Source organism: Equus quagga, chromosome 3, assembly GCF_021613505.1.
Source record: "Equus quagga isolate Etosha38 chromosome 3, UCLA_HA_Equagga_1.0, whole genome shotgun sequence".
NCBI lineage: Eukaryota > Metazoa > Chordata > Mammalia > Perissodactyla > Equidae > Equus > Equus quagga.
Window position 1 is genome coordinate 86,792,113 of NC_060269.1, and position 24,645 is coordinate 86,816,757.

The 24,645-nt window shown below is 42.1% G+C and overlaps 1 protein-coding gene across 2 annotated transcripts in view; it reads right to left on the reverse strand.

The window, feature by feature from the left end:
- The window catches only part of AFF1 (ALF transcription elongation factor 1), a 177,048-nt gene extending 153,298 nt beyond the window's left edge, over positions 1–23,750 (reverse strand). For both annotated transcript variants that reach the window (XM_046656145.1, XM_046656144.1), the window contains exons 1-2: positions 23,513–23,750; positions 10,858–10,931 (exon numbers count right to left, since the gene is read on the reverse strand). In XM_046656145.1, the coding sequence (XP_046512101.1) occupies positions 10,858–10,895 (38 nt within the window). In that variant the 5' untranslated portion in view covers positions 10,896–10,931; positions 23,513–23,750. The remainder of the gene's footprint in view (positions 1–10,857; positions 10,932–23,512) is intronic.
- Between the last annotated feature and the right edge of the window lie 895 nt (positions 23,751–24,645).

The window sequence follows — 24,645 nt, forward strand, 5'->3', positions numbered from 1 at the left end:
AGTGTTCTCGCCAGAGTCAATAGTGCAGGTGGAGGAATGAGGACAGAAAGGAAAAGTAACATGACATTAACAACTGTCGAAAACATCCTCCCATCTCACTCCATTCACTGCCTTTGCCCTCAACTCTGTCCTTTACAAGCTGAGGAACACATATTTTTATATTTTTAGACAAGATATATTCTCTGCTCTCATTGATTAAATACTCTGTTCCATTAGAAAATCAACACCTCCATTCTTAAATTAAGGACGATTTCATATCTCAGTCATCAAGCGCTCACTGGAGGAAAGTAAGTTTCTGCCGGATGTCAAAAGATAATCTAAAATGAGAACGGCTACAACTTCTAACCGTTGAGAGCTTGATTTACTAACCAGGCCACCACCTGGCATCTGTGCAAAGCTCTGCAGCCTGCAAAGCACCCTCTGAGAGAGCACACAGCATCTCAGCACGGGGATGAACCAGCTCTGCCGGGGGCAAACTGGGGAGGTGCTAACATCTCAGGACAGGCACCACCTCCATCCCTCGATTTTTAAATTAATTCATCTTTTTCCCTCCATCGCTCATTAGTCACCTCTATCCCCCTCCCATCCTTTCTTGTCTTCACCCCACCTTCCACACCCCAACATAAAGATATCAGCTTTGTTCCTTCACTAGAAAGGACACATGTTTCTTTGACTACTGGAGCCATGCTGAAGCAATCTTCCAGGAAGAACCTTTTATCTAATAGTCCTTCCTTAACAATGTCAGAAATGAACAGTTAACTACAGAGGATCTCGGGCCCAAGCCTCAGAGTTTCAAACCAGAGCTCAGAAAGTATTTCCCTGCCTCTGGGTTCTGCAGAGACGATGTGGAATGGGGGTTGAGGACCAGGGTGTCTGGTGGCAGAAGCAAGGTAACCTGAGTATCTGTCACTCATGAGTCGGTTAACCATCCCTTTGCTGTTTTCATCTGTAACACACAGACTCACAGGGAGCTCTGAGACTGATGTGAAATCACGTCTATTGAAGACTTATTAGCACAGAACCTGGTCACTGTGCTCATTAAATATTAGCTGCTTTGGCATCTGAACTCACAAAAGTAGCAATAACCGGTAGAGTCTCCCATGTTCTCACCATTCCAGTATCGAAGGGAACTGCAAGGCCTTAAATACTCTCTTATCTACAGTTGAAAGCACCTCTGCTGGAGGATGGCTTCTCTCTACCCACCATCCAGGGACGTGCTCCCTCCCCTCCAGCTGTGACCTCGCCTCCTTTCTCAAGTCCTACAACTTGTTTGGAAGATACACTCAGAAGGTGATTACTGAACATCTGGAAAGTCAGTAAACACATTAGAATTCTTGGGTGCCTAGCACCCACTAGTTCCACTCGGGTTACAAAGGGCAGTCACTGATCCGCAGTTGTTTTAAATCTGGTTAGGGCTAAGCCAGACTGCAGCCAAGGAGCCAAGTGAAGAAACAGCAAGAGATAAGCTTGCTGGGGAGTTGGGTACACAAGGAAAGGAGTTTACCAAAGGCGGACCTTCACCTGCGGGGTGGAACTTAGAGACCGGTTTCCAAGCCTTCGTTCCACAAAATGCTAGATTCTTACTGTTAATACTAGTGTTTTAATAGTGTTGCTTTCAACATAAACATGGAACGTAAAGCGTTCAAATACTGTCATTTTGGTTAAAGGCTTTGATCATAAGCAAAGCCTTGTACTACACAAATAAAAGGAATACTAACTTTAAACATAAATTTGAAAACAATGGCCTTTGGACTCCTTTACAAAGGTCTAAGAATTTACTTAAAAACTGACCTCTTTCTGCACAGCACAGGAGTAAGGGAGTTTTTCTTGAAAAGAGTCTAAGCCCTCAGTCTCTCCAGAGGAACAGGGCTCAGCAATCCTGCCCTGTCACCCTTGTTGCAACAAAAGCACAGTGAACCCGGAGCCCTTTGGTTCCCAACCTCGCAGGAAGAGCCGGGGGCCGCCCTGGGCAGAGCACGTTTATCCCGGACTGGAGAGTCAAGGCAGGCCGGGCAACCCGCGGCCACCTCCTTGCACCCTCAACAAAGATCTCCTCCGGGGTAAGCAGTCAGAATGCCAACAACGAGCAGCCCCACGCTCACCACTGGGAAACCCTGTTTTCTTTTAATTAAAAAAAATGTAGGGGTCATCCCTCAGCTTTGTTTACAAGTAATGAGTCTTGCAGCCCCCATTTATCACCCCTGGAGATTCTTTTACACTTTGATGTGAAAAGAGTCAGGGCCCATTGTGATTTCAACCACTCCAACAGCCGTCCTTTCATTTGCAAACGAAGCCCCTGCCCCCAGTAAGAACCAACTGTCAGAAAAAATTCATTGCCTTTCCTTCCGATGATTTATCAGAGATGGGGAGAGAAGTTGGCTTTAAGACTACCTTCCAGAAGGGCTCCCAGCACACCCCGAACACATTCCCGACCTTTGATGGCTCTTTCTGACCAAAATGCCCCTTTCCCAAATCCCATTGCTCGTGAAAGGTGAGCTTCTCTCTTGAAGCCACCCCATCCAGAAGGACTTTCTTCCTTTCTCCTTTAAGCTTTCAGAGAAAGCCAAGCGGCCTAACATTACGCATTGTTTAAGTCTTCTCTCTCTCAGGGCAACCCTCCAGAGCAAGGACTATACCAGCACCCGGACGGCCCTAACAGACACTCAACCATCCCAATAATTAGGTCACAAGGCACCCCGTTTTCTCCCGTCTTTACCAGATGCTTACACGGAAAGAAATGAATATTACGACAGTTTAAAAAGGAAGAGGATTTAAAGATTTCTTGACGTATCTAAGAATCCGAGGCAACAGTCAAAAAGAGGAAGTTACACAGCCGGACTAGGAAGGTTTCTCAAGTTAACTTTAAAAAATCAGAATATAACATGCATTTTAAAAGTGCTCTGCTCACACATGCATTTTCACAAAGTGACATACCCTGGTAACCGGCACCCAGATCAAAACATGGAACAATTCCCACAGGCTTGGACTATTAAACTATTTTTAGCAAAAAGACTTATCTTGACTCTAAAGAGCTTTAGAGCTAACTTCCATTCTACAGGAAATACCTGAGATAGAGCCACAGGGATCCCCAGCCTCAGCAGCACTGACATGTGCAGCCAGAAAACTCCTCGCGGGGTGGGGGTGGGGGGCATCCTGTGCATTGCAGGATGCTGAGCAGCACCTCTGGCCTCTACCCACTAGATTACAACAACTAAAAATCTCTCCAGACTCTGTCAAACATCCCCCCTCCAGGGGGTAAAACTATTCCTGGTTGGGAACCACTGGTATATAGGAACAAGTCAAACACATTAAGAGGAATTAAACAGACAAATGCACAATGTAGGACACATGTTCAACTCAGCTTCAACCAGTCAACCCTCCACCTCTGAAATAAGTCGGGTACATTTTCTAGATTAAGGCTCAAGAGACAGAACCTAATGCAATGTATGCACTTCAGTTTGCTTGAATCAGGATACAAACAACTTTAATAGACATTTTTAAACAATCTGGACAGTTTCGATATGGGCTGGTTACTAGACAAACCCAAAATGTTAATTTTATTAGGTATGAGATTGGTGTGCAGTTACGTAGGGAAATATCCATATTTTTTAAAGAGATGCACACAAAGTATGCAGGAGTGAAGAAATAGATGCCTAGAATTTGCTTTAAAATACTTCAGCAGAGAAAAAAAAGAAAAAGGATAGATTTTTTAAAGTGTGGCAAAATACTGAGAAATGTTAAATCTGGGGAAAGGATATTTGAAAGTTAATGAAATAGTCTCTCTATGTATACTAAAGTCTGAATATTCCCATGATAAAAATTTTCTTTTAGAGTGAGGAAGAGAAAAGGAGAAAGAGTAAGCAAGAACTATGATTAAGTCTATACTAAATTAGGTTATCAGGGCTGATAGTAATTCTTTGTTGCTGCCACAATGCGTAAGATTTCTCTCTCTTTCTTTCTTTCTCTCCCTTTAGACTCTCTCTTTCCCTTAACGAGAAGTCCTGGACCACCTCATACTTTCAATAGCTTTAATAAGACCTGTCCACTTTATCTATTAACATCTTACCTATATAAACATATATAATCCAAAGTCTACAATTTTAAAACCATTTTTAAACAAAAGCAACAAAAATTAAAGCAACAAAAATGGTGGTACTCTGCACTGCAGGTTATGAAGAAGGCACCATCTGACGAAGGTGTCAGAATGTGCTGGGCAAAAGCAGAAACGAAATTGCACGGTACCCTACATGTTAAATGTTATTTAGTGTAGTAATTAAAAATCTTCCCAACCAAAACAAACTAGTTATGCTGGGGTAACTAAACTCTGATTCACACATTCAGCTGTTCACTTCTCCAGGCCTTTGCTTCCTCCTGTACACTCAGGTCGATTGCCACCTAATCTGACCTCTTCACAGGGTTATCATGAGATTCAGAAAGCAAGACTCAGATTCTGCAGTAACGTCCTCCAGGCTCCTGGAAACACAGAGGAAACTGGAACTGAAATTCTCTTCTTCCTATCCCCGTTGCACAGACTCCAAAGGAGGCTGCCTGATCCAGCTTCAGAAGAAAAGGACCGTTGTAACTGATGTTCTCCAAAAGGAAGAGAAATGGTCTTCCCCACTCAGGATGGTACAAAATTAGTATCCCTACAAAGCTGATGTAATCCTTAACAATTCAGCTCAGCGTCCCTCTTATCCACCACCACAGACCAAAGGGTCACCTAAAGCGATATAACGCCCACTGCCTGGACTAGTATCCATTATACTAAAGGCACTAAATAAGTATTAATTCGTTCTCTTCCTACTCTCAGTATTAGTAGAGAGTTCAGAGGTGACGGCAAAGAGAAAAACCATAGCAAATCTGAAACAGCCCCACATGCACACTGAGTTGTGAATTTAGAATAACTGAAGATGACTCTAAATACAAATCTACCTTACAAGCAATTCCACTCCTAGACATCTACCCAAAAGAAATGAAAACACACGTGCAACATTATTTATAAAAGCCAAAAAGTGGACACAACCCAAATGTCCATCAATTGGTGACAGGAAACAAAACACTGGCAGCAGCATACAATGAACTTTATCTGGCAACAAAAAGCAATGAAATATTGAAATACACGCTACAACATGGGTGAATCTTGAAAACCTTATGCTAAGTGAAAGAAATCAGTCACAAAAAAAACCCAAACATGTATTATGTGATTGCATTTACATGAAATATCCAGAACAGGCAAAAGTATGAAGGAGATTAACGGTTGCCTGGGGTTGGGGTAGGAACAAGATTAAGAGCAAACAGGCAGCTACATCTATTGGGGGTGCAACTCTGAAACTGGATTATAGAGATGGGCACATAACTCAGTAAATTTACTAAAAATCATTAAGTTGCATACTTAAAACAGAAGTAAATTATACCTCAATAAAGTTTTTCTTTTTTAAAAAGACTATGCAACTTGTAGAAAAGAAAATACCATGCAGCAGTGTTTTCTTACACTTGGTGTGTGATTTAGGATAACCCCATAGCCAATATTCAATGCAAAACAGACCACAGTGAAACTTGTCAACGTATCCACATGCCCTGCAAGTAAACACACTTCGTTGTTTCGTTTTTAAAGGTTTGTTTCAAGGTCTCTGCCATTCTCCTTCCTACGAATGCTCCTCCTGGGACACCTCTCAAAGGAATCCTTCCACCCAGAGAACTGCCTCTGAACAGAGCCTTTCCGTTCCAAACATTATCACAGAAGCTACCAACTCCTGGAACCCCCATCCTCCCATCAGCACCAGTGGTGGCATTAATCATTTCCAGAGGATTTATGACATATCAGGCACTGTGATAAGCACTTTATGTGCATTATTCTCCTTATCCCCATTTTAATGAGGCTTTAAAAGTTGAGCAATTTGCCCAAGGATTATCAGACTATCAGAGTTCTAAACACAAAGCTGTCTGCCTCCACACTCAAGCTAGCTATTATCACACATATAGCTATCACACATAGGTCAACTGGATTTTACTGGGGTAATTACTCAGTATTCCTACAGTTTAGCACCCCACCACCACCACCAAATTTAGCTGTCTCTTTGGGAAAGAACTAATTCTGAAAAAGATTTCCTGGGGTAACTCTGAAACCAAACTCTTCTAAGTGCATCAAACTGAGGGACTCATCTTAAACTACACATGACAACAATACATACTTAACAGTTAGGAAGCATTTTCTAAAATAAAGGGAAACAAAGAGTTCTGTAGAAGAAATGCTATTGCACTTGTAAATCAGGCCTAAAGCAACTTGCTTGGGAAATACAGGAAACCTCCTTATTTCCCACCTTCACAATTCCAGGTGTGGATTATTTACAACGCCCAGGCCAATTGCTGTTTCAGGAAAACACGGCCCACAACCATTAATCTCTCCAGTAAGCATCTGGAGATTGGGCCCCTGATTCACTCACACAAGGAAAATCTGTCCATATAATACGTGTTAATCAGCTTAACACCTTGTAGCTTCCTCACTAATTGAGGACGCTTCTCAATTAGGAGAGTTAACTTTATTTCAGACTCTCCCAGCAAAGGAGAGCTTCCAGGACTACAGTATAATATGATTCACGGTCCGTGAAAGTCACTCCCTCAAATCTTCCCGAAGAGCCCAAACGTTCTTAAAGAAGCACTCACACTCAATGGCAGAAAACGCATGTCCCACAAATCTGGCAATGCAGCCTAAAATAAAATTCCTTTCATTTTTATATTTTATCGTAACATGTTTTCCCACAATCAAGTAAAGTTTTCCCAGAACGTATCCCACCTTTATTCTCTGGCTTCACTTACCTGCGCCCAATTTCAGCAGAATGTAATTTAGCACACACTTTGTAAAAATTAATTTTAGTTTCAGGATTCCAAAAAGAAAATAAGAGAATTCAAGCAATGGGTATCAAAGAGTAAGAGGGGGAACATGTCAGTGAAATGGCAAAAAAGCATGTTCTCTCTTTCAACAAGAAAAAAGAAAGGTAATTAAAAACTCCAGAAAAAAATAAAAACACCCTTCAAAGATGAAGCAATTTAAAATGTGGCATGAATTTGAACAATTTCCTCAGCTAAAGATAAGGCTTCATTTGTCCTGATCAATATGAATCTTCTCTTTCAAGTGGTGCTTGGGTTGACTTTGAACCCAGAGAGGAGAAATGAAACCCTAAACACTATTCTGCTTCTCAATCAAAATAACGTAAAATAATGCTTATTGGTTTTTCAACTTTTATTATCCATTTAAAGACAAAGCTTGCAAGAGCACAGATAATTATAAACTAAAATGTGCTATCAATCTGGACAATCTAAAACTAAAAGCAGAGCTAATAGCTGGAGGGTAGAAGAGAGAGAAGTGGAAGGAAGAGTAAGGATAATTATGTTATTTTACACTATGGAAGGTTGATGGAAGAAGAAAATAAAAAAATTTAATATTGACTATATAATATACAACTAATATAGTACATTAATATAAAATATATTATTATAAGGATATTTGAATGTTAAAGATATTTAAATGTATGAAATAGAAGAAATAAAAATAACATAAACACCACAACTGAATAGAAAACAGGAGGATACTATACGATCACATTTAAATAAAATTCAAAAGCAGACAAAACAAACTCATGATGTTAGGCAGAAGAGCAGCACCGTTTGAGAGAGGTAATGGCTGAAAGGGGACAGGAGGGGGCTTCTGGAGAGCTGCTCTTGTTACTCGATTGGTTACACAAGTGTGTTCACCTCGTAAAAGTGCACTGAACTGTCCTGATAATGTCTGCGCTTTTCAGTTTGTGATACTCCAATAACAATTTTTAGAAAGAACAAAAAGAAAGGGGATGGGCAGGGAGGTGGGGGGAATATAAGTGAGCTCAGATTCGATAGTATCTAATGCTGATAAACTTGGAAATCAAAGAATAAGCCTATTACTTATAAAAACTAAAACAAAAATCGTCATTACGCATGACATGAACATTCTGTCCACGCTCATGACTTCTGCTAGCCCTGAGCAAACTAAGGGTTCACACCCAGACTTCTATTTCGTGTGCGAGATTAGAGCTGCAGACGAAATACACATCTGTTTCCTTTAAAATATGCACTAGTCCTGGATCAGTTCCACATGAGTTTCTTGGTTTTTTTCTGTACTACGAAAAGATTAAACACCTATCGTAATTAAAGATTTAAACAAGTGAGCTATTGGTATATATAAAAAATAGAGCTCCTTGTAGGATTCCCCTAGCTTATCACTTAGACTGGATATTAAAATTAAAAGGAGCACACCAGGGAGGTGAGGCGCTGGAAAGATAAACGTAACAAAGAATAAAAACAGTTCTGTGATTGCTAGACTGTGACTACAAAGGGCTACAAAGTTACCCACCTAACCTAACAATAATTAGCAACAACGATAGACCCATGTAAATAAGAGAGTACAAAGTATCTTTTTAATCTTGCCACTGATAATGCTGTCTTCTTCTACTAGAAATTATACTGCATTCAATAAGTAGAAATTTCTGTGGAATCATACCTCCACAAAAATCTTAAATTCTCACCAATCTGATATTTATATTCTTTCTGTAGGAAGACCCAGTCTTCATACTCTATAGAATTCAACTCTCCCTAATTGATGAATTCAAAGGGACCTCAGTCAAAATGCCAACAATAACTTTTCTAGAAAATGACAAATGACTTCAGGGTACACACAGAACCGTGATCAGATGTGAATAGCTATGAAAATTCTAAAAATGAACAGTAATGACAAAGAATCTCCCTGAATATTAGGATCTGATTTAAAAAACAGTGAAACAGTATGCCACCACTGCCAGAAGAGGCAATCAATGGGACAAAAGAGTTCAACAAGAGACTCACGAATGTGATGGAATTTAGACACTGTACTCAGATCAGCGGAGAAAAGACAGAGGATTCAATAAACTATGCTGAAACAATTGCTAGCCTTTTGCTTTTTAAAAAAAGATGGCTCCCGGGCCAGGCCAGTGGCATAGTGATTAAGTTCCCACGCTCTGCTTCAGCAGCCCCAGGTTCACGGGTTTGGATCCTGGGTGTGGACCTAGCCATGCTGTGGTGGCATCCCATATATAAAGTAAAGGAAGATTGGTACAGATGTTAGCTTAGCAACAGTCTTCCTCAAGCAAAAAGAAGATTGGCAACAGATGTTAGTTAGCTCAGGGTCAATCTTCCTCAGACACATACACAAAAAAGATGGCTCCCCAACATCCCCTGGACTTTTTAACTTTCTTATTAATATGGAAATTTACAACACATACTTTGTGCTAAAATTAATTACAGATGGACCAAAATACTAAAAATTCAAACATCTAAAATTGATCAAAGTTAAGAAGGCTAAGCAGCTAAGTAAATGTGTGAATCCAGCTGTGTGGGAACTGTAGAGAACTAGAAAGCATTCGTGCTTTCCCAAATTTTTTTACATCCAGTCTTCCCGGGGCAAGGTGACAAAGCAGATGTCTGCAGGAGGAAATCAGGTGGGAGTTCTGGTCAACCTGTGGGCTGAGGCTCAGCACCTCGACATACCTGAAGAGTATTGATGGCATACCACTTGGGAAGTTCTGAATTAGAAAGCTCCCACTTTGCCTAAAAGAGCACTAGCTATTCAATTCTATCTAAGTGTATCTATAGGGCAATACAAGCCCAATGTTGTTCAACTTGAAATTTTTCAAGAGAAGATCAAAGTCTAGATTGTTATGCAAAAAACATTGGCAGATATATACTTTTTAGAACACTGTGCAGGGCCAAACTAACCCATCTGTTGACCAGATCTGTCACACAGGTCACCAGCATACAAGTTCTGATTTAAATACAAAAAAATGAAACCATTCAAGTGCCAGCAGAGAACACATGACATTATTTTCACAATCTTGGAGTAGGAAAGACCTTTCTAAGCCCAATCAAAACCAGAATCCATAAAGGACAAGATATTTAACTACATAAAAATGTAAAACTTATGTGTAACTGAACATTATGAACAAGCCTAAAGACAGATGACCGGTTTCCCCCAGGCTCTAGGAGAATGTGGACTGTTGCAGGCTGGGGGACATGCCTTCCTCTGTGTGGGAGGAGAGTGTACCAAGTTTAACAGCGCCACCAGGACCACCTGGAATTGAGGACGTTTCCTAAATACACCAGAAAGGGAGAGGGAGGAGGAAAGCATCCAGAACAGTCCAGAATTACACGCACCATCATCTGTTACTCAATAAATGTTTGTTGAGTAAGTTTGAGTCTACCTATCTCAAACTTTAATATCATTAATATAAATAAAAACTGACCAGTGGAATTAAGAATTCCTTCTGGATATCAGATGAGTTATCCTTCATAACTGCTTCAGAATGTTAATCTGCTCCCCTCAACCAACAACGATCATGGAGTAGATACAAGAAGGCAGTTAACTAGATGTGCAGAGTTGGAGGGAGACGGGAAAGGCGTAAACCGTAACTGACAGAATTCCCTCCTTCAAGGCCCTCATGAAAAAGTAGATTTCACCACAATATTTGTTTCAGCACATGCTGAATATGTGCCCATTTTCCCAAATCAGCGCAATATAGACCAATTTCTTGAACACAGAATTAGGATGCTGATCTAATACAAAATCCAACATAGTAAAGAAACGAGTTGAGGCTCAGAGAGTACTAGATTTGAAGAAAATATGTAGCCGGTCTAAGAGGTCTGACTTCACATAGAGAAAACTGAAATTTTCATGCATTTTCCTGCACCAGAGAGTTTATAAGTTGCAAAAACGAAAAGGACCAAACATATTCGTTAAAAAAGATTATAGAATTAAATATTGTCATATCTGTGAATCATGGATTTCACGGTTACCTGTTGCCACTGCTGTTGACTCTTTCAGTAAACGCCATTGCTGCCAGTCAGTGGAAAGTGACAAGTCTATTCATCTGAAAGAGACATATAAGCTCATAAGTAAACTCATAGGTACACCTGATCTGTAAGAAATCTTATTGGAAACAGAATTCAAAGTTCTCACTTGTATTAGAGAATGGTTCTTCACCAACTCCCAAGTTGCATGAACAACCCAGCTAGCTTATAGCAAAGGCCAAATGCACTTTTAATTTTGAGGCTGCTACTCAAAGCCATTTTAGCACGAAAAAAATGTGCACAAGTTTATCCTGAGGAGAAAGAAAGGAAATAACATTTCCCTAGTGTCTACTTTGTGCCAAGCATTGTGTTAAGCCCTTTTAAAAATGACATTTCATGTAAACATTACAATAAACTTGCAAGGTAGATACTAATACTCCATATACTGATAGCCCATTTTATAGATAAGAAAACTAAACCTCAGTTTTAAGTAATTTGCCTGAGATAGCAGGTTGTGTCAGCATCCTCATTAGAATCTAAAGGAAGAAAGTACGTGCAAGAGAGGAAATCGACATTGATCTTCACATAAGAATTCAACACAATAAAAATGTGGGCCCCAGTAAGAGCCAGTCTTAAAATTTTACTTCCACTCTTAAAAGGTACTTAATCCCCAAAACAGTTCTTGAGCATTCTCTCAGAACAGTACTGGATTTTTTTAAAAAGTTGTTATCCAACAAGGGCAGATGGCCTTGGTACTATCTTGTGTATCTCTAGAAACAACCTCTCTATGGTTAACACTATCAACAGCTGTTTCCTTTTCCCTTTCTTGTATGTGTTTGTAAATTTACTGCACTTATCCTAACTTGCTTTAAATAGTTCCTACTTTTTCAAACACCCTTAAGGCAAAAGGTATGCTACTAAATTAAACTAGTAAAGATTTAACAAACTGTTTGATACAAATGGAAACTCTACATTAAATCTGTAACAATTTTAGCTCACCTAGTATGTTTAAGAGGCTAACTGTTACCCTTTTAGCTAAGGCTGATGCTGAACGCAGTCCTTCAGCTCTACTCTGACTCCTGAGAAGGTCTTTTATGTCACCCTCCATAAAATTAAAATTGCCAACTTGCTGACTACAATGTTTCCATACTAGTAGATATCATTTGTCTCTCTATCTCTTCCTCTGAAAGAATGCCAACATGGATGTTGCAAACATTCTAATTAAACTCATGCTAGTAGAGCTCTTAAGTTTTTCTGAGTCAAACATGCTTTGGAGCAGATGTTCCTCCAACCAGCTATAGTGGCCCTAGGCAAGTTTCCTAAATTCTGTAACTCAAATCCCAATCATCCCTTTCTTTTCCTGTCTCAAACACACTTTTGTTTCTCTTTCTCCCCGGGTCCTTTCCCAATCCCTTTACTCTGCCCATCCCCACATTATTTTCTTTCTCCCTTCCCCTTTTTCTCTCCCCATGCCCCTTTTGTTGCTCTCTCCTTTTCTCTCTCTTGACATGGAGGGCTGGCACACAGTAAGTGATCAATAAAATGGTAGGCATTTGTTTGGGCATTAATCTTCCTAACACTGCAAAGGCTTCTGAAGAGTCTGTGACGGCCCTCCCAGTGAAGATGCCCCACCTGTCTGCAGCCCAACAGCACCCCACCCCTAGGGCTGGTTGGTGGAGTGTGTGAAGGCAATGAGGGAGGAGGCAGGTCGGACTGTTGAAGGACGCCAACCTTGAGAGAGCAGTCCTGAGTTCACTTGTTTGTTCATTTACTCACCAAGCCAAGAATATTTCCTGAGCGTCTACTCTAAGACAGGTACTGAGAGTAAGAGTGAAGGAAACAGACTCTTACTGTGACTGAGTTTACAAATTACAGGAGGTAATAAGCAAAGATGAAACACAATATACAGATGTTAGATATTGCAAGATGCTATAAGCAAAACAAGGCAAAGGCATAAAGTGCAAGAGAGAAAATGAGGTAAGGTGTTGCAATTTTATATAGGGTGGCCAGAGAATGTAACATTTAAGCAAAGACTTAAAGTAAGTAAGAAGCAAGCCATGCAGATCTGTAGTGAAAAATAGTTCTAGAACTCTGTGGGATACTGATGTGTCAATGTAGATTCATCATTTGTAACAAATGTACCACACTAGTGGGAGATGTTGATTATGGGGGAGGCTGTGAGTGTGAGAGCAAGGAGGTCTATGGGAAATCTCTGTACCTTCAGTTCAATTTTGCTGTGAACCTAAAATTTCTCTTAAAAAAATGTCTATTTTTTAAAAAATGGTCCTAGAGACTGACAAGTCCAAGACTGAAGGAGTCAGCTGAATGCTTGGATCTCACCACTGGCTTCTTGCTTGGTGGGTGGGTGGAGAACAAAGTGAGAGTGATGTACTCTCTGAAGGATATGGCCCCTGGGCACAGCTGGGGACATGTCTGTACAACCCAAATTTTTAAATTTGCCGGGAGGCACAATGCCTTCCACAGAGGCAGGGCAAGGAGGCTGCATCACCAGGTTACTGACTGTTATGACTCAGTTATGTCTCACAGAAAATACCAAATCAGCCTGGGAAAGGCTGTTTAGGTGCTGATGTACGCGTGACTTGCACAGCCATATGGAGCAGCCATGCAACTCAGATATAAGGTTAGGTTAGGACACAATGAAAGTGCTGTAGTCAGAAACTTATTATCTTAAACCACTGCCAGGAAAGGAAATTAGTATATGCTGCAGTTAATTTCTCCTTCAAAGAATCGTTTTTACAAATATAGTCACATGTGTACAAGGAGATATGTGCAGTAAAATATTGTTTATAATAAGAAAACCGGTCACAACCAAATACATACAAACACAAAAATGGCTAAATCAATTATGACACATCATAGTGAGAGGCAACGTAACATCAAAAAGAATAGGTTCATCCAAACAAGATACTGAACAAAATGTACAACGTGAGCCAGTTTGTTTAAAAAGAAAATGCTTTATTTTTATGTTTATGTATAACACACGTGAGCATGCACAGAGCAAACTGTTACTAGTGGTTTCTCTGGAAAGGGGCACTTTCACTTTTTATTGTGTACGCTGTGAATCCTTTATTACCTGGGTAAACATTCTTCCTTTAAATATAGGGGTGGGGGGAATATACTTGCCTATAAATATTGAAATCAGGTCTTCCTGATGTTTCCATAATTTTTTTTTAAGATTGGCCCTGAGCTAACAAATGTGCCAATCTTTTTCTTTTTCTTTTTCTTCTTCTTCCTTTAAGATTGGCCCTGAGCTAACAAATGTGTCAATCAACCCCCCAGTACATAGTTGTATATTCTAGTTGTAAGGTCCTTCTGTTTGTGCTGTGTGGGACACCAGCTCAGCATGGCTTGATGAGCGGTGCTAGGTGTGCCCCCAGGACCCAAATCGATGAAACCCCGGGCCACTGAAGCAGAGCACGACCACTCGGCCACGGGGCCGGCCCCTAACATACATTTTTATATTATTTTCACTAGATTATAAAGACAAAATGGAATAATGAATGGAAGCAGGGCAGTTTAAAATCCTCCCACTAAAAAAAGCCAGGAAGATACAAATACAATCTGGCTGTATTTAATAACGGAGTAGTGCTGTATAGCAGAAAGACAATAGGGTCAAGTGAGACAAGTGATTACCTTGGGCAAATTAAGCCCCAGTAGCCTCAGTGCTCCCATCTGTAAAATGGAAAATAGCCTACTTCACAGAGTTACTGAGAAGAGTGGATTATAATCTAGCTAAAACACTTAGCACATTGACACATCATAGGCATTCAATACATAGCAGCCCTTGCTGTTTAAGTCAGCAATATCTATGTTAAATTTTATGAAGTGAAATAGACTATGTTTCATTTATGAATGCACCCTGCCAAGTATATTTAACTGACCCTTCTATAGTCCTTCCAGCCTCTTGCAATGCAAATTCATTCAGAAATAAAAATGTCATGTATATCAAACTGCCTTTCTCCCCAAAATAGCAGGTAAAACAACTCAAGTAAAAAAAAATGGTTTTTTTTTTAGTTTTAGAGACACTCATACCATATACATATATAATTACAAGGAAAGAAAAAGAGGAAGGAGGAATACAAAACATGATTCAGGATATTTTCAAATATTCTGGTCTAGGTCATTAACTGCTTGCAAAACCTAGCACATTCCGGGGAGCCTACTCTTGGGGATATTTATGACAGGCGGGCTAAAAGGCCTGCTTTGCAACCTACCAGCTATATGACCTCAGGAAAATTACTGTTCTTCTCTAAGGTCTCAGCTTTCTCTTCAGTAATATGGAGCTTCACGAGATTGTTGGAGGGTTAAATAAAATAATGTTTGTAATATTTTTAGCACCATGCCTGGCGCACGGTAAGGACTCAATAAACGGTAGTAGTTGTTCTAGTTATTTTTCTGCCAATCAAAGCACATGCTCGGGAGAATCCGTACATTACAGAAGCTTTTCAACTGGACAACCACCACTAAGCAGATCTCAAAGCCCCATGACTATGACCCCATTTCCAAAGGAGACTATGAGGAAAATTCTCTGCCCAGAGGCCAGACTCGTCAGTCGTCCCCGGTCAGACCTACTTCCCTTGCCGTTTCCCACACAGCCTACAGGAATAACAGTCTCTTGGTCATGGGCAATGTGTCGGGGGTGAGTCATGGTCACACACACTGTTTTCGTCTGAATTCCCCTGGACTCTGGGGTGTAATATCCCAAGCAGATCAGAATCATAGCAGGGGTCCAAACTGTCCTTGTAGTTGCCCCAAATGATCACGGGCAGTTCCTTTAGCTTTCCAGTGCCACATGGAGCCCATGAGCTTAGAAACTCATAACGGAACACGATTTCCCCCATTATCTTTTCTCCCCTTCAAATCCTTGTTCCAACCCAAACTCAAGGACACATTTCCCATCTTATTGGCCCCTTCTCAACACTCAGGTCTCAGCTCAATGACACATTCTCAAACAGGCCTTCCCTGATTAGCATGGGTAACGTAGCACTGCTGTGCCCTCAACCACATGCTCCAGCCAACCCAGTCTATTCCATTATACTCTACATGGGTCAGGAATGTATCTAGCGGCAAGTAACAAGTGCTTAATTAACAGAGGTTTATATTCCTCCTAGACCAAGTCTAGAAGAGGTTGGCTACTGGTACAGTTCTAGCTGTTCAATGAGGTCATCAGGAACTCTGGCTCCTTCCGATCTGCCATATTTAGCGTGTTGTCTTTACGCTTGCCATCTCATGGTACAAAAAGGCTGCTGCCATAACCAGACATCTCATCTACATTCAAGGCAGGAAGAAGATGAGAGGAGGAAAGTGTGGCTATACCAACCACGTCTACCTCCTTTTGTGAGGAAAGGGAAATCCTTCCCCGAAACCTTGACTATCAAAAAATCAGAACTAGGTCACGTGGCCTCTTGGAGCTGCAGGGGAGGCAGGTAAATCAGGACACAAATTGTCATGATTTGGCTGGGAACAAACACGATCTATCACCTAGGGCTGGGCACAGTGTAGTCCCACACACAATTAAGGTTCTCTTAGCAAGAAAAAAATGGGAACGGGCATTGGGTAGGATAGTAACAGTGTTGGCCACACTTTTCACAGTACTCGCCACTATCTGAAATTAACTTATGCTAAATAAATAAACGTTAATTGCTTATATTCCCTCAACAGAATGCAAGCTCCATGTCTAGCTTTACATATACACCCCCAGAGCCTATATTTTAAAATAACTGTCAACTTTCTCACAGTGGGCAGGCATCATAGGCACTGGAATATAGTGAAGACAGTCTAGGTTATGCCGTAGTGGCAAATTAACCCCCAAATCTCAGTGGCTTGACAGAGCAAAGACTTATTTCATGTTCATCCTTTATGTCCATTGCATATTGGTGTGTTAGGGTAGGGGAGAGCATGGACCTTTTCTTCACATTGAGAAGCCTAAGCTGTTGGAAGCTCCACTATGTGGAAATGTGGCTTCAGGGTTTACTGAAGTAAGAGGGAGTTCAAGGGTCTCATAAAAGCCACTTAAATGCTCCAGCCCAGAAGTACACATTACTCCCACAGACAGCCCACTGGACACAATTAGTCACATGATTCTGTGTAACCATAAGGAGGCAGAAAAAAATGAGAAAGCACATAAATATTGGTAGCAAATGTTTCGGCCTCATTCCCCATGGTCTAGTAAAACAACATTATCTCCATTTTAGAATTTAGATCCATTAAAGAAGTTTCTTGGAATTCAAAGTTAGGAATACTCAGTAAAGAAATTATTCCATATTATAAAGCAATACTTACCATTAAAATAAACACAATTATTTCTTTCAGGAGTAATAATAGGAAATATTGATGTAGCACTTCTTATGCTCTGCTCCAAGTGCTTGCCAAATCTCAGTACCTTTAATCTACTCTACTACCCAGTAAGGGAGATACTATTATATTGTTAATCCCATTTTATAAGGGAATGGAAAGTGTTGGGAGCCAATTCTCCATGGGTCTGTGGCATTTCTGCATGTCGTACAACCAGAGGCACCAACTGCCTTTGTTCCAGAGAATCTTTAAGGATGCTTGTATAGAGAACAACCTTGGAAAACAGAGATAGTGTCTCCTTGTAGAGCAAAGGGAAGGCATGCTTACTGCCCATTATAAAAGACTGGAATTCCCTAAGCTCAGGATTCCTCTCCTGTAATGTCTGCAAGCGTCACTTGGCTCTTCCCACATCTCCCTTTGCAAACTGGGGTTTTGAGAACCAGTGTAAAAAAATGTTGGTACTGCGGCTACAGCTATTATTATGAGTAACAAAGTCATTCCCCAGGAGTCCATGAAACTGTGGCAGGTTACCTTATTAGTTGAAAGTAGGGTAAAATCTCAGAGGCTTCAGAGTTCTTGACAAGGAGTTAAGTAATTCGCCTAAGGTCTGACAGCTAGTAGGTGGCATAACCAAGATTCAAGCCCAACCTGTCTGGCTCAGAAACCAAGCTTTTAAATTCTCTGCTACACTACAGTAGTTCTCAAAGGGTAGTTCCAAAACTAGCCGCATCAGTATCATCTGCAAATGTTACAAATGCAAATTCTTGGGCACCACCACAGACCTAGTGAATCAGAAACTTGGGCGGGGGGGGGGGGCGGGGGAGACACATCTGTGTTTTAACAGGCCTTCCAGGAGATTCTGATGCTTGCTGTAAGTTTGAAAACCAGTGCTAAACTGCATATATTCACTGAATCTGTAAGACTGAGGGAAATGGTGTGGGTATACCCTGATTTACATACGGATGTGAACTGACTTCTCATAACTTGAATAATAGATTCCAAGCACTAAGGGAGATGGCTCATAAGCCCTTGCATTTAATTTTTAGGAAGGTAAGGATCTTTATCTGGTGCAAATAAACACCACCTCTGTTTAATAGGTCTGCATCATATTTTCCTTTGGAGTCACAAATATACGTCCAGAATGCAAAATGAAAATACTTGCTTTTTTATTCCCATAATGATCAGAAAGAACTACTTAGCCAAGGAGAAACACTATTTATATTTTAGTCAAGCTGTAATTCTTGAAAAACAGGAAACCACATATCAACACAGCCAACACAGCGTACCATAGCAGAAAGGGCACAGGCTTTGAGTCACAGAGTCGAGTCACTTAACAACTTCAACTCAGTTTCCTGATTTTAAAATGGAAAATCAACTCCAACTTCAGAGTTGCAATTAGGCTTAAATGAACTGTCACGTGAAAGCCGTTGGTAAACAGCTTTTATGCTAAGAGAATGTAAACTCCACCTGCAGGAGCTCTTTCTCTTTCTGGGTCATGATGTTGTCACAGTTTCCCCAATGCTTCGAGAATGGTCTGACACAAAGAAGATGCTCGATACTTCGACGGTATTAGGAATGAATATGAGGTATTATATTAATGATGTAATTGATACCTCTGGGCTCCACTTGTCACAATAATCTCAGTCTTTTAATAGGAAAAAGTCGCTCTAACAAGAAATCCTTAGTCATGTTTAAAATGGGCCAGATAATTTAAGAAAATCAGCTGATTGTCTTCCCCTGGAGGACACTATTGGAAGAGTTCTGTCCTAAGGCATAAGACAAAAACTCTTATTAGCAACTCTGATGGCCTTAGAACCTCACGGCTTCAAGTTCATAGCTGCTGTGCAGATACAAACACAGGCAAGAATAAAGGATGTGTGCCTTCATTTATGTATGTACATCTTTCATATGTACAAAGAACTACATATTTCACATTTACTTCCGCACTATGGTAGAATTTTTTTCCAAGTAACTTTATGGGGATTATAATAGTTCACAACATTGTGCAATTTGGGGTATACATTATTGTTTATCAATTTCTGAATTCACTTCATCGTGCTCACCCCGAGTAGTGCAATTTTTTTGTAAAAAGATTTTATTTTTCCTTTTTCTCCCTAAAGCCCCCCGGTGCACAGTTGTGCATTTTCTTTTTAGTTGTGGGCCCCTCTAGTTGTAGACACGCGGGATGCCGCCTCAGCATGGCTTGATGAGTAGTGCCGTGTCTGTGCCCAGGATTCGAACCGGCGAAACCCTGGGCTGACGAAGCAGAGCACGCAAACTTAACCACTTGGCCGTGGGGCTGGCCCCTAGTAGCGCAATTTTTATCCATCACCATACACATGTGCCCCTTTATCCCTTTTGCCAACCCTCCCAACCCCCTTCCCCTCTGGTAACCACTTATCTGTTGTCTATATCCATGTGTTTGTTTATCTTCCCCACTAGGGTAGAATTTTAATAAATCATGCAGTATTTGTCTTTCTCTGTCTGGCTTATTTTGCTCAACATCATACCCTCAAGGTCCATCCATGTTGTTGTAAATGGGATGATTTTGTCTTTTCTATGGCTGAGTAGTATTCCATTGTATATGTACACCACATCTTCTTTATCCAATCACCAGTCACTGGGCACTTGGGTTGCTTCCACATTTTGGCTATTGTGAATAATGCTGCAGTGAACATAGGGGTGTATAAATCTCTTGAGATCACTGACTTCAAGTTCTTTGGATAAATACCCAGCAACGGGATAGCTGGATCATATGGTATTTCTATTTTTAATTTTTTGAGAAATCTCCATACTGTTTTTGCACTAGGGTAGAATTTTAATAAATAGACTATAGGGTTTATGTAATCTATTTTAATAAAATCTGAGATTCAATTCATTAAATATTAAATAAGCTACTACGGTGTATGAAAAAGAAAGAGAGACTGCTAGAAAACCAGTGCCAACTAAACATCATCTGGGAACAGAAACCACTGTTGAATTTATAATTTAATGAGGAAAATATAATTTATTGACAAAACTTTGTAGATCTATGGTAAATGCAGTTCCTTAGTTTGTTCTCTCTCCAGCATAAATTTCTCAATCTCCTGAAAAATTAGTTAATAGTCTAGAGTCTTGAAATAGGGGAACTTTGGGCTTTTAGCTTCAACAGACATACCTAGCTTCAACATATCTAAGATAGCAAGTGAACTAAAGTTGAAGGACAGCTATCAGTGGAGGGCTTCAAAAGTAAGGAGACTATCCCAGCTTGCAGCCATTCCCTAGGAGACATCTGCAGAGTATACTGTCCCCTGTTTGTCTTATACTGATCCAAATATTTATATATAAATTAGCTCTACTTTTCAAAAAGTGAAAGCATAAGGCCTTCTCAAGATTTGGAATTTTGACAGTCAACTAACTTCATAAGGGATATGCAAATTTGTTTGATGAAAGAGCACAAATTACAGAGTTGAGTATAAAACTCCTTTCGCTTGCTTTTGAAAAAATATTGAAAACAAGTCTGCCTTTTCCAAGCTTAATTTTTTTACCCAACTTTTCAACTTTCAAGGCGATTTATAATTTCAACTGAACCACCACATGGCGACAGGGATTTGTGAGGTTCCTAATAAAGATGCAACTCAGATATATGTCTTAACTGAGGAGTCCTCTTCCAAGTTTAATCCAAAACCCAATTAGGCAAGTATCTTAGTCAATAAAAAAAACTTACTTTTAGCTCAACCAACTCTTTGCAAAATTCAGTTAAACCAGATAGGAAACAGGAGAGACAGCCAGTTTTGATGCAGTCTAACTACTTATTGTCTTAAAACCCCACAGTGATACAGTGACTTCTCATAACAAAAAAATCCATGCATATTCTTTTTTTTTTTTTTTTTTTTGAGGAAGATTAGCCCTAAGCTAAATACTGCCAATCCTCCTCTTTTTGCTGAGGAAGACTGGCCCTGAGCTAACATCCATGCCCATGTCTGGATGATCTCTGTATTCTAATTTAACACACCGTGATTCTTCAAAATTTGATATTTACAAAGTTGAAGAATTAAGCAAGTGACAAATGCCAAAGACACTCCAGAAATTCAATGGCTACAGTGAATAAGACATATTAACTCTAATATGTAATAGTGCATTTTCTTCCTGCAAGTGGAAAGCAAAGACTTCAGTCACAGACCTGCAAGCCCCACACCCTGAGCCTCATCATCACTGAGTTATACTTAGAAAAAGAAAAGAAAGAGGGGAAAAAACCCCAATATCTAAACTCATTTTTTTCTTTTTTTCTTTTTTGAGGAAGATTAGCCCTGAGCTAACATCTGTTGCCAATCTTCCTCTTTTTGCTGAGGAAGACCAGCCCTGAGCTAACATCAGTGCCCATCTTCCTCTACTCTATATGTGGGACGCCTGCCACAGCGTGGCCTGCCAAGCAGCACGTAGGTCTGCACCCAAGATCCAAACTGGTAACCCCAGGCCTTGAAGCAGAATGTTCGAACTTAACCACTGCGCCACTGGGCAGGCCCCTAAACTCATTTTTTTCAAAGCCTTGTGTCCCATTCTTCAATATTTCTTTGTCTTAAAGTGACCAAATCTGTCCTAAATCTTTTCCTTGGTTCCCTCTCTCCTAAGTTGGCTGATTCAACTTAGTTTTCCTCGTTTTAAGTACTACTTATCTATTCTCTTGCTTTCTTTCCTAGTTTTCCTTCATTCTCTTGGGTCGTTCGTTATCCTTTAGTTTTCTCCATTTCTTTTCTGCAGATTTATTTCCCAAAACAACACTTTCTGACACTGGCAAGAGACAACACCTTTAAATTAAAACAGGCAAAGCATCCAGAATTTTCAACTCTCCTGTGAATTATTTCCAGAATATCCACTCAAGGAATCCTTTCCACTAAAGATGAAAGGCAAGCTAAGGAAATACATTAGACAGAGGAAGTAAACATTGAAACAGGGCCATGCTTAGGTATGCTTATGCCTCTGAGGAGAAGTCGACTCCGGAGTCCAAAGGTCTTTTTCTCTCTCATGCCTTCTGTCCCGACTCAGAGTCTGACACCAAGCAGGTCCGGGGGAGGCACCCCACCGCCACCTGTCTTCTCCCAACTCTGCATGACCTTGCTCTGAAATAATCTCAGACAAGCAAAATCCCCACACTTCTCAGGCTGCTCTCTTGCCTAATGTTTTTGTACCTCAATTACTGAGTTCTTCTCACTTTGCAACGGTCCCAGGGAACACTGGGTCTTCGCCTTAATTTACAGTGTCACCTTGAAGGTTTTAAATCTGTCTGGTTCCTCGATGGTACGTCATACCCCCCATCCCCCGCCTCCAATGTGCACCAACAGGGTTAAAATTACCCCATCCCACCTTTAAGAAAACAAAACAGTGTCTGCAAGGCCTCCCCCGTCCCGCATGCAAGATTAGCTCCCGGAAGATTACAGCCACATCTCCACCTCCAAAGCCAAGGGTCTTCCTGGGGTAATTTGCATAACAATATGGGGGGGATAGAAACTCCTAGTAGACAAACCCAGCTGGAAAGTATCAAGACCCTCGAAGGCCCATCGCAGTTTCATTAATGTAACTACCATTATGGTAAAGGAAAGTACAAATTCATACAATCCTCCAATTCCTCTCCCTTTTAATTCGCCCACCCCGGCGCTCGCAACGTCGGAGGGCTGGCATGCAGCAGTCACAGAGGATCACACACCCGAGGACAAAATTATTGTCAAGAGAAATTAACCAGTCCCATGTTCTGCAGACGCCGAACCCCTCTGTCCCAGGAGCACGTCTCAGAAGGTGCCTCCAACTTTTCCCCTCCCTCTCTGGAGGCTGCGGACCACCGACACACGCCTCCCTCTCAATCCCGTTTAGACGGGATTGGAACCACTAATCTCTCCGCTAGACGCAAGAGGGAGGGGTGACAATGACGACGGGAGCGGGGAGCGGGATGGAGGAGAGAAAAGCCCCGCTTTTACCCCCCGAGAAACTTCTGGGACTCGTCTATTACGCAACCCGGGCACCAGGTTCCAACAACGGAACATCTTTCCGCAAGACGCGGGGCGCACGGGCAGATGTTTGCTTTTGAGGGGTGAGGCGGGGGAGGAGGCTGGGTCTCTTCCTGTGTTCCCCTGCCCAGGTTTTCTAGCCGCTACCTGCCGCGGATTTGCAAGTCAGGGCAGTGCAAGCCCTGCGGCTCCCTCGCCGGTTCTCCCCGAAGGTTCCCACCGGAAAAGTGGGAAGGCCAGCGACTTGAGTCAGCGCGCTGGGAAGCCGGCGGCGAGGCGGGGAGAGCCTGGGCTTCCCAGAAGTCGGCGGCTGCGGCGTGCGGGGCCAGGCTGACCCCAGCCCGGGCACGCAGCGCTCTGCTTACCTTCCAGCCCCTTCGTCCTCCAGCCCCGGTCGTGCGCCCTCGCCGCCTCCGCCCTCCCCTGACCTGTTGCGGTGGGGAAGGGGCGCGGGTGCGGAGAGCGCAGGTGAGCGCGTCCTCCCGGGCTCCGCGGCGGCTCGCGCGGGGCCGGCTCCGGAGCGGCGGAGGCGACAGTGCAACTGTGCCCGTGGCGCGCGCAGCCGGCGGCCGAGTGCGCAGGGGCCGCGCGCCCGTCCGCTCGCTGGCTCGCCCGCTCGGCGCGCCCGCCGCCCAGAACGCCCGGGCGGCGAGGCCACGCCCTCCTCGGGAGGCCACGCCCCCTGCCTCCCTGCCGGCACCCTCGACCCCCCCTCCCGGCCCCGGTCCCCTGCTCCGCCCGGCCGACGCCCTCTAGCTGGCGCCACCCAAACGGCGGGGAAGGTCGCGGCCCTCCGCGGGAGACTGGTGGGAGGCTCGAGGGGGAGCTGCAGCTGAGGATGGATACGGCAGTGACCGCACCGGCGGCGTGGCTGACCCTGCCCCGGGCTGGTGTGGGGCGCGAGAACCCTTTCGCTTTACAGCAAGATTAAACTCAGGGTCAAGTTCTGACTAAAAGTGTCAAGGAGCCTTTTTGCAATTTCCTATACAATTGGAACAGACTCTGTGCCCTTTAAAGGAGATAATGACTAACATCTGGGGAGGATTATACAGTTTATAAAGGGCTTCACACACACCAGCCCGTCTCATCTTCACAACCTTATAAAACAGATAGATTATTGTTGTCATTTCCCGAATAATGAAACCAAAGAGCTGAAAATAATTACTGCGTTCAATGTCACAAGCTACAAAATGGCATGGGAAACCAGGTCTCTTGAGTTCAGCCTCCGGGTTCTTCCTCTCCAGCAATCTAAGCCCAGAAAATTCTAATGGGTGTAGGAGTTTCAGCAAACAGACCAAACAAACGAAAGAAGGGAAAGGTAATGTCTAGTGAAGTCGCTACCCGCTGCCTACTGTGAACATACCAAGGAAAGCATCAAGCTGTCTTCTTTGCCTCGTCTCACCTTCCTCCCGGCGAGAGATGCAGAAAGATTACATCAAGTGGCCCAGATGGGTTTTTTCCCCCAATATCCTAATGGTTTAAAATGGGTGAAATTATT